The 10760-nt window shown below is 42.9% G+C and overlaps 1 protein-coding gene across 1 annotated transcript in view; it reads left to right on the top strand.

Annotated features, from left to right (window-relative positions):
- The first annotated feature begins 5055 nt into the window (after positions 1-5055).
- ABTB2 (ankyrin repeat and BTB domain containing 2) overlaps positions 5056-10760 on the top strand; it is a 111793-nt gene continuing 106088 nt past the window's right edge. The window contains exon 1 of the mRNA XM_053979887.1: positions 5056-6138. Within this exon, the coding sequence (XP_053835862.1) occupies positions 5277-6138 (862 nt within the window). The 5' untranslated portion in view covers positions 5056-5276. The remainder of the gene's footprint in view (positions 6139-10760) is intronic.

Raw genomic sequence — 10760 nt, 5'->3', positions numbered from 1 at the left:
TGTGGGAGGTGTCCCTGCCCATGGCAGGGGGTGGAAGGAAGTAAGTGGTAGGTCCTTTCCAATCCAAACTCTGTGATTCTAAATCACCCTTTTGTCCTTAATGCTTTCCAGGCTTATTTGTTCCACCCTTTTCCCAAGGATAAAGGGGATGCTGACCAGTTTGTACCTGACTGATACCTGACCAGTTTGCTCTGAAGGATCTCTGAAGAAGTTCTCTGCAGCAGCAGAAAACCACTTATTTGTTCATTCTGGGCATCTGATATACTTGTGCATGGAGATTTCACTCCAAGTTCCTTATCACTCCAATTATATCTACTACAAAAGGCAGCTCTTGAATGTAGAAAAGATATTCTTAATAGATTCTCAGTGCTTCTTATGCTTTTCATATCTGAAAATGTGTGTCAGAAGCAGGCTGTAATATAAAATCTTCAGCAATTAAAGTTTTTTAAATGGTCTTGCTTAACAGTCACTATGAGTCATGATAGACATGACCCCTTCTTTCTTGACAGTATTAATTTTGAGAAGCTCTGCCTTATCTGTCATTATAAATAACAGTAATGCTGATCTGGGCTGATTTCTTATGCTAAGCAAATTTAAGTTCCTGATCTTATTTAAATAGAAATTATGTTTTAATTGACAGCCTAAGGATACGAGCAAGGCAAGTTATGTAAGGACAAGAAATGTCTTTTATTAGGCTAAATAGTAGAGTAGGGAAAAAATGAAGCAAGATTTGTTAAGCAGGAGTGTTTCTCTTGGTAGGAATTGTTAATAGCAAAATGTAGTTTTAGGCTATGCTAAATCACAGATAAAACCAAGACAGGGAGAAGGTGAGATGTCCATTTATTATTAATGGCCTGAAGATTTGTTCAGCAGACATTCTAATTTCAGTGACTTCTAACCATCTGAAAAGTTTTCACAAGGGACAGTATTATTCCTAAAATTCTACATTCATGAGATTCTGTGTTCTCTTTTTAAATTTTAATTCGTGCTATCAAGTAGATTTACCTAAATTACCAATCAAGACATTCTGAAAGACAAGTATTGTAACCTTGGCAAAGGCCATTTTGCACAAAATTAATGGGGGGAGACTTTGAGTTATTACACATTGAATAGATTTTCTCTCCAGCTGGGAAGACACAAGAACCTGCCAGTGGTGAGGTCAGCAGGGAGTATTTGGTCACTCCAAGCACTGGACCAGCAACTCCAGTTAGACAATAAGTTGAGGGCTGGATGGGGATTTTGCTGCATGATAGAAAACAAACCACATGAACATTTTCTCTCCATCAGTGATGCTTTGAAAATATGCAAAATTAATTCTCTTAACACTTTTTTTTTTCCATTTAATTTAGACTTGATATGTGATTCATCTCCTGTAGTCATGCTTCATCTCTGCTCCCCCCACATCTTCTGCTGTCTGGGCTCACACTGATTTTCAGGTATCAGACAGCAGCTATCTTTCTTTATTAACAAAAACAGTCCTGAACCTTGCAGATAAAATGCAGTTTAATGAAGTAGCTATAAAAGGAAAATGCTGTTAGCACGTGTTCAAAACACAGACAGCAGCTTGAGAAGGAAATTTCCAGCAACATCCATGGAAGCCCAGCCAGCTGTTGAGCCTTTGGGCTCAGTAACACTCCCTCCCACAAACTGCTTTAAATAAAGTTTGGAAAGGGTTCCTCTCTCTTTGGTACTGTGCTGAGGGGTTGGTAGCACCAATCAAGCAGCTTCTTTGAGGGCTCTGTTAAGGCTGGTTGTGTTGTTAATTTTTTTTCTTTTCCTTTTGGAAATTCTTGAGTCTTCTTCAAGTGAATAAAATAAGCTTACGTGGGACCTAGAGGTAAGAGATGTTTATTCTGCTCAATACCATCTATATGAATATTATTTCCTAGAGATTCACTGAACTTTGTGGCTTGAACAGTAACAGGTCAATCTCAGTATTGGTTACTTGAAAAAGTAGTGATTTGGAGACTTTGGTAGAGATTAAGTTTATGGGGATTTTACATTTGCTTTGACTGCTGTAGTTCCTTAAAACAAGTGTTTAGTATTTTAAATAGGTTTCCTATTTATCCAGTTGCTTTTGGTGTATCAGAGAATGCAAAGGCTCTTTATTTCTAAGTAATTCTGGTGTACTTTAAATTAAAATTTTTAAACCCTGTAATTTATCAGAGCTAGAAAAGCTCATATCTGAACCCTTTACACGAAGGAAAATGGAGCTTCCAGAGTCCCATGGTTTTGTTTATTATGGAATTTCCAATGTTACATGTTTTATCTGTTTTGTGTATGTTCTTGTAAGTCTTCTGGTAGTTTCTACTTTAACACTAATTTTAGAGAGAAATTATTATGAGAAAATCTGTCTGTGGAAAGTTGATTTTTATGGTGTGAAAATAACTTGGGATTCCTGATGGCTCCAGTTGAAACATATGCAAACAAACAAACAAACAAAAAAAAACTCTAAGTATTTATTGTGCCTTATAAATCAAGGAATGTTAAGTTGTTTTTATGGGTGTTCTGATGTATGACTTGTTGTCTTTATTGGGTTCAACATCTTGGAGTTTGAGGTTTAAATCTTCAGTAAGGAAAATCTTTTCCACATTTGGGGGTGCTTCTGTTCTAAAGTTTTTTTCCCCTGTGGAAAAGGCTGGTGATACCTTTGCAGCAGAAGGAGAGAAGGATTTATCTGGCAAAGGTTTTTCTTTTATAAATAAATACTGCAATGAGAAAACACTGAAGGAAGTGGAGAAAGCAGACACTGCTTGTTAAACCAGATAATTTTTGGTGTTGTTAAATGACATGGAATGGCAGGAATAACAAACTGTGTGGGAGTATGGGAGAAGTGTGATAAAGGGAAGGAACAGAAATGGTTTGTAGAAGTTTTGACTGCTTGCACAGCTGCATTTTTCCTAAATAATGTCAAGTTCCTATTTGCCAACTGTGTAGCAATTCTCTGTGTCAATTTAGCCTTGCCTTTCTGATTGAAATGAATCCTAGGAGATAGAACAGGATGAGTTTTAGAGAAAGCTTTTGCAAAGAGGCATCACAAACCAAAGCATGAAGGATTTTTGGTGAGAGAGGCCAACTCTGTTGCCTTTTTTTGCCCCATTTCCATTCTTGCAGTGATCCTTACGAAGATACAAGTTTTCTGTGCATGATCTTGGAGGAGCTAACAGGGACTAAAATAAATGCCCTGGTTTTGAGGTGGCACCACATGTTCACCCACCTAAAGTCTCGTTTAAGAGGCCTGCAGTAGTCCATGGCACCCTAAGATTGGGGATTAAATACAGATCTAAGAAAAAAGATGATAATTTTTTATACAGAAGTGGACCGATTGAAGACATGAGACTTAAAACTGGGTTCTTTGACTCAGTCCTGCCTTGTCTCACATTTAGGGTCCTATTTACCATGTTTACTGTCAGTTTTGTATTGTCAGCTCTTAAAAATAGAGTCTAAAAAATATTCCAAAATAGCAGAGTTAGTTTTGATCTGTAAAATAACACCTGAGCAGAGCATTGGTTGTGCAGTAAAAATACCAGTTTCTGAGCTGACAGTGGAGCACAGATGAGGTGCTGAGGTGTTAAGATTTCCAAATAAATTGGAATTAATTTGAGAGAATTAGGTCTGGTTTTATTAGACAACGTTTCCTTTGTGTTCATTATTTCACAGGGAGAAGCTATGAAAAAGCTGAGAGCTGCATTATAGTTGGGCTTCAATATAAGAAAGATAAAAGATAATCTTATGTTTTTTTTAAAAAAATCAATTTTGGGGTTTAGCTAGTGGAAGTTAGGATGCCTTGTTCAATATTTTGTCTTTCAGTATAAACAGAAGCTGCTTGATCCTGTGAGCAGAAGTGCATAAGTTAAATAGATGGTTTTTTGTGTATATAATTCATGCCTAATAGTTATGATACATTTTTATTGACACTAAGTAATGTGTATACTGCAGTACAAAAAGACAAGGGATGTCCTGTAAGGCATTGTAGTTTAGGAGCAGGAAGTCTCTTTTCTGTATCATCTAAACCATCCTTCTGTCAGTTAAAAAACATTCCCCCTTGTCCTAGTGCAACAGGCCCTGCTGAAAACTTTGTCCTCATGGTGCAAAGACAATTTGTCATTTTGAACTTAACTCTGGAAATCCAGGTATTGAAGCTGATAATAGTTGGAAGCTGTATCTTGTAAGGCACATTACTGTGGAAAAGATATAATTTTTCTTTTTAAGTCTGTAGTTAAGGACTATGTAAGATCTGTCTTGAAAGTACTTTTTGAAGTGAAAATGTCCTTTCTGAGAAGTTTTGAATGTACTCTCTTTAGGTTTCTACTCATACCCTTTCACATATATCCTACAAACAGTGAGTGAGTGTATGGCAGGAATAGAGAGCAAACTTCAAAATTCGTGTGCACGAACAGACAAAAATGTCATCCTTTGAGCTGTGTTTTTCGGTGTTTACACACTTTGTCACAGTGGCATTATCAAGGGCACGCATTCTCTCTTGCTTTATCGTGTTTGCCTCGGTCAGGGGGCCGTAAATAGCAGCGGGTTTGGGATCTTTGCGGGGGGCTGCGTTTTGTAGGAAGATGTGCAAAGAGCGTTTTTAAGTTAAATTACCGGGATTTGAGGAGCCGAGCCCGAAACACAACCAGACCCGCGGCTCCGCCCGCCGCTCCCCGCTGCGGCCGCGCGGGGGCGCGCTCGTCCCGTGCACGCCGGCGGGACGGGGACGCGCTGGGCTCCTCCGCTCCGCGCGCTGCTCCCGGCCCGAGCCCGGTTTGGGGGGACCCGCCGTGACTCAAAGGCTCCTGTCGGGGGCTCCGGGCCCCGGGGCCGCCCGCCCCATCCCCGCTCCGAGCGCCGCCCGCCGCCCGCCGCCCCGCACGGCCTGCACGGGCCGCTCCCCCTCGCCCCGCCTCCCGCCCCGCCCCTCTCGTCTGTGATTGGCCGGGCCGTTCCCCCGCCGCCGTCGATTGGTGCTCGCCGCGCGCCTCATTTGCATGCGGCGGTGCGGGGCGCGCGGCGGAGCCGCGGCGGGGAAGTTGCGCCGGAGCCGCCGCCGAGCGCCCGTCCCGGCCCGGCCCCGCCGCAGCCTCCGCGCCCTCCGCCGCGCCCGGCCCGAGCGGGACGTGGCTGAGCGCAGCCTCCCGCCGGGATGGAGGTAGCCGGGCCCTCGGGGAGGGCTCCTGCCCGCTGCGCTGCCAATCCTCCCGCGCTGTTCGGGGCTCGCTAGGGATCTGCCCCAGCCTCACCTTTCGCGCTTGTCGTGCCGCTTGGCTTAACCCGTCTTTCCTATGGCTGGGATATACAGCTCGACTCTGAAGACCCTGGAGGATTTAACTTTGGACTCTGGTTATGGGGCAGGGGATTCCTGCAGGTCCCTTAGTCTCTCTTCTTCCAAGTCCAACTCGCAAGCCTTCACCTCTTCTCAGCACAGAGGCAACTGGTGGTACTACTCGGGCTCCATGAACAGTAGGAATAACAGCTGGGACACCGTGAACACCGTGCTGCCGGAAGACCCCGAGGTCGCAGATATCTTCTCCAAGTGCCCTAAGCTGCCGGATCTCGAGGAGTACCCTTGGACTGATGAAGACATCGGCAGAATCCTGCGCAAAGGGAAGGGAGAGGGCCAGGGCAGGAGCTTTTCGCAGGAGGCTGTCCGGCGGCTCTCGCAGCTGCTGCGGCGCGCCCTGATCAGGGTGTCCCGGGAGGCTCAGCGCCTCAGCGTGATGCACTCCAAGTGCACCCGCTTCGAGGTGCAGAGCGCCATCAAACTCATCCAGAGTTGGGCCCTGGCCGAGAGCTGCGTGCTGGCCACCGTCAAGGCCCTCTCCCTGTACAGCATGAGCGCCGGCGATGGGCTGAGGAAGGGCAAATCCGCCCGCTGCGGCCTCACCTTCTCGGTGGGCAGGTTTTTCAGGTGGATGGTGGACACGAGGATCTCGGTGAGGATCCACGAGTACGCGGCCATCTCCTTAACCGCTTGCATGGAGAACCTGGTGGAAGAGATTAAGGCTAGGGTTTTGGCGAGTCAGAGCCCCGATGGTGGAGGGGAGATCTCGGCTGAAATCCTGGAGATGGTTATCAACAACGATGCGGAACTTTGGGGAGTGTTGCAACCTTACGAGCATCTCATCTGTGGGAAAAACGCCAATGGTAAGATCCAGCTTTTACGGTCTGTTGTCTTCATACCAGGAAGCTTTACAGTAAAGTCCTCGCTCTCTGTGGACTTGGGGTTTTTCTGGGTTTGCTTTGCATCTGGATTGCGTCTTGGTCGTGGTTTGTGTGTGCGTAAAGTAGGCATGATGGTCCTGCCAGGCAGGATCCTGCTCTGTTCTTAAGCTGTACCAGGTTATAAAAGGCTATGGGAAACCAAGCCCTGTTGTCCTAACAAACATCTGACTTTCCACCAGCTGCTGTTTTGAGCATATTCCCTCTAATTGGCGTGCAAATATGTTCTCTGTAACCCTAACGTGAAATGTGCTTTACAACCTGCTGTCCAGAAAGAGCCACTATATCTCTTTTAAACAAAATTTATCTTACAGCGAGTATCTTGTAGTTTCATCTTAAAGATGCTGTTACCACCTACAGCCTGGAGAGGGAAAACAACATTAATTTTTTTTTTCCTCTGCGGTAGTAAAATTCACTTTATGAGCAAAAACTTTGAACTTGTATGCTTTGGAATTCCTTATAACTCAGCAGAAACCTGTGGTGTCCTTTCCTGTCATAAACAAGAGCGTGTGTGTGAGCGTAGCACGGTGTCTCAATGATGAGAATAACACAGTGTTAAGGTACGTACCGCTGCCATTTGTTTGGAAAGCAAACTTTCCGAACACTTAAGCAGATAGAGGAATGTTGGCATCTTCTTACGGGAGCGAGGAACAGTTTGGAAGGCTTAAGCCGTGACAGTTGTGTTAAGGAGCTGCACTGCTTATTTTGTATTGTCACACTGAGGAATACCATATTTTCCCATGGAAAATTCAGGGAAACGTTCAGTTTAGGAAAGTATTTTGTGTACCACCCACGGTTTCATGACTTTTGCTGGCCTCTGTTACGGTCGACTATTCCATGCTTAACACGTTTGTGATTTAACTCTATAAAACCAAGGGGCTTGGTCTTTTCAAAGGGGAATCTCGTAACGAGAGAAGTAAAGGAGCTGTTTTAATTTGAGGGAAAAAAACCTTTGAAATTGTCAGAGATGGGCTGACTCACCTCCTCCTCCCTGGCTGCATTGATTTCCTGCAGTTTTTCCATACCCAGGCAATTCTGTTGTTCAGATCACGAGTAGGTGACTGCAGGGAGTTGTCCCCATTGGGTCAGCATTACTAAACACTTGTGAAATAAATGTGAAGAGCCTTTTGGATGTTCTCTTGGCTCTGGTTCAAGGCATAACTGTAAGTTTCAAGGTCAAACACAGACATCTACACTTCTAACCAAAAGCGCTTGGGTGATTAGAGAGGTATGAGGATGTGTCTGCCAGAACACTTGTCATTCTTCGTTTTTCATGGGAGTGTTTGTTTGCCACCAGCTCCGAGAAAAGGACTTGTTTCCCCTCCCTTGTTCCTTATTCAGGGAACCTGGAGTAAAATATTTTGCTTCTGCGAACCAAAATGTACATTTAAGCTCTTCTCTGCTCAGTGCTTGTGCCACACAGGTTCTGTGTGTAAAGTGAAGAGTTGGACCCTCAATCAGCTTTTTTTTTTTTTTTTTTTTTTTAAATCTATTTCTTTAGAGAAATTTCCCTGGGAAAACTGCAGTGAGTGAATGGGTGTGAATGGGTGCTGGTGTTTAATGGGAAGAAGAGTGAGTGTACAGAGAAATGCTTATAAATATTCAGAGCACCAAATGGTCAGTTATGATAACGCTCCCACACAGTGGAAAGCCAAGCAGTCAGTGGCCACAGAAGGATTGGCTTCTGTTGCCTCTTTTGTTGTTCCTGCCTTTCAGATCAATCCTGTCAATAACTGAATGCATTTTTTAAGTCTGGAAATTGAATAAAACCGCACATGAAGGCATCCTGTGATTTCCTGTGACAGTCTGTCACTAGTGTTTTACCTGACACAAGTCAGTGAATCCTCTAAATGGCTTTTCTTGCAGTTGGAAGGCTACAAATGGTTTTATATGGATGCAAAAAAGCTTGAAATAACTTCTCTATTCTTCTCCCTGTAGGAATTGTAAATGAGTAGTATTCACATCATTCTCCACAGTGCTTTCAAATGATCTTGTCTTTTACATTAATTTAAATCTGAAGTAGATCTGGCAGTGAAATAACTGGATTTATTCCTGTTTAAGGATCAGGGAAACTTGCTTTACTGTCACTTTTGGTTCGTTTCTAGTAAAAGCATTAGTGGAGCACTTGTAAATTGCAAACTTGGGGGTGTGTGTGTGTTGGGTTTTGTTTTATAGCCCTGAGTTTGATGGCAGAGATAAAAAGCACTTAGAGGTTCAGTTCTAGCTCCAGTCAAGCATTGTAATCCTTGGATGAAATCCATGGTGCTGTCCTATGCAGAAGATTGCACGGGATTATCATAATGGACATTTCTGGCATTATGATCTATTGAATACCATTTTCATTATTAGATCAGGACAGCCTGCTGCTTTGGAGTCAAAAAAACAGTAAGTAAATACATAAATCTTCCTAAATTCTCATGAGACTGAGGTTTGGACCTGTATTTCTCCAGTGACTAATCTCCCATCAAAGACCACAGTCCAGTCCCTTGAAGCTTGGGAGGCTGAAAGAGCAATACTGTGCATTACAACAAACGTGTTTTAATCAACACCTGCTGCGTGAAGGGTAAAGTTTAAAACTCTGTAAATGCTTTAGGGGGAATTTTAATATTATTTTTAAATAAATAATAATCTGTGGCTTGCTTGTTTATTTGCCCTTTCTGTGAAGCTGTTCTTTAATCAACTTTTTTTGCTGCTTCTGTGAGCTGTTCTCTGCCCTCAGTGTGAGTTCTGATTTTGTACTTGGGACTTGGTGGCTCTGCCTTGGAAGGAGGAGGAATGACCTGAGCCAGTGGCCCTGAGTTCTGCCGGGCTCTGGGTGTGTTAATGCCTCCAAGGGTAAGGTGTTCTTAGGCAGAGTTCAGAGTTAGGCAGGTGGGACATTGCAAAAACCATGCAATGCTGGAAAGAAAATGAAACAAAAGCACCAAAAAAGATAAGCAGCTACTGAACAATGTAGCTAATGAAAGGTAAAACGAGTGTAAATTGAAATACCGGTTTTATTTTCTATTTTTATTTATATGGAGATGTATATATGCAGTGGTGGAAAATGCACCAGTGGTTTCGCAAGGATTTTGTGACACGCTAATTAGGAATATTGGGGTCTATTAATTTAAAATACTTGAGAGGGAAGTTGAAATCTAAACTTACCTTGGGAGTGTGATTCTTTTACTTGATCTGCCTGTGTTTGGTGCATGGTTCTTTAGACTCTGAGCTGTCAGCACTGCAAATACATTTGGATATCATTGCCCTGTTAATTATAGCACCTGGGTTGTAGTGAACTCTCTGGTTATGGTCAGGCACTCCCGTGTCTGCCAGTCCACCTGCAGTGCTGTTTAATGCATCAGCACATCCTGGTGCTCTGGAGATAGAAGTGTTGACAGATGTTTTGCCAAAGGAAAAAAAAAAAAGGAGAGGGGGAAGGGTTGGAATTTAACCTGATAATGCTGTTTCTTCATGTACCTCTTAGCTCAAACACTTGAAGTTCTCCCTGGACAAGCTAATCCATAAATGAGTCTGTGGTTTGCTCACCTGAGGATGAAGAAAAATAGGGTCTGAAATAATTCTACTTGTGTTTTGAGGTATTTTTCTTAGGAAGGGTTGAGGGGGGAAATGTATAGTCTTTCCACACAGTGTAAGGGAGTGGTTTGGACTCTATAAAATTAAACAAGGCATGAATTTTCTCCTCTCTAATATTAAATATTGCCAAAGCTTATCAAACATGGGCTTAGCATTTACTGTCACCAACCTTGTGTTCTTTTATATTTTACACTGCGCTACTACAAATTAAAAATTATAGCCAACTTTAACAGAGGATTTTTTTAGAGCTATACTCTGATGAAAATTCATTTTTATACCTATCACATGGCCTGAAGTAACTTTTTTATTTCTGCATAGTCATGGTACTGTATTGAAATGCAGCATGGGGGAAAAATAATGACATTTCAATAAGCAGAATGTCCTTTTGTTATCTGAGCTGAACAAACTGGTGTGCTCATCAAGAGCCTCATCAATTTTAATAAGCTATCAGCTCCACAAGTCTTCAGGAAAGCACTGCATGGTGGAAGGGGGGCATTTTGGGGAAAAGAGCTGCAAATGCAATCAATAAATGAAACTATGGGGAAATACAGGATTCATATGGTGGTACAGTAGGCAGCTTGTAAATTGTTTCAGAAAAGAAATAATCAAGTAACTCTGTCTTCTGTGTTACTTTGTCTGAAGCAGGAGTTTGAAGCAATTTTGGGGATTCCTGGGCAGGAATTTGGTAACTTATGTACACATTTCCATATTGGGTGAGTTGGTTGTGGCTATGATCTTTTTCCAACTTTGGCTTCATTCACCTCTGGACCCTCAGCCCACCTTGTGTGCTTCTACTCCTACAGAGCCAAGGGCTTGGATTTCTATCCACAAACCCACAGGGACAAATTCTTTAAGCCTAAATATTAATGCTTGTACACACATGCTCACCTCTCCTACAAAAAACAAACCACCAGGTGCATATCTGCAGATGTTTGTGTTTTTAATTGTGCATCTTATGTTAAAGTACAGAG

This window comes from Vidua macroura, chromosome 6, assembly GCF_024509145.1.
Source record: "Vidua macroura isolate BioBank_ID:100142 chromosome 6, ASM2450914v1, whole genome shotgun sequence".
Taxonomy (NCBI): domain Eukaryota; kingdom Metazoa; phylum Chordata; class Aves; order Passeriformes; family Viduidae; genus Vidua; species Vidua macroura.
This window is presented reverse-complemented; position numbering and strand designations above follow the sequence as displayed.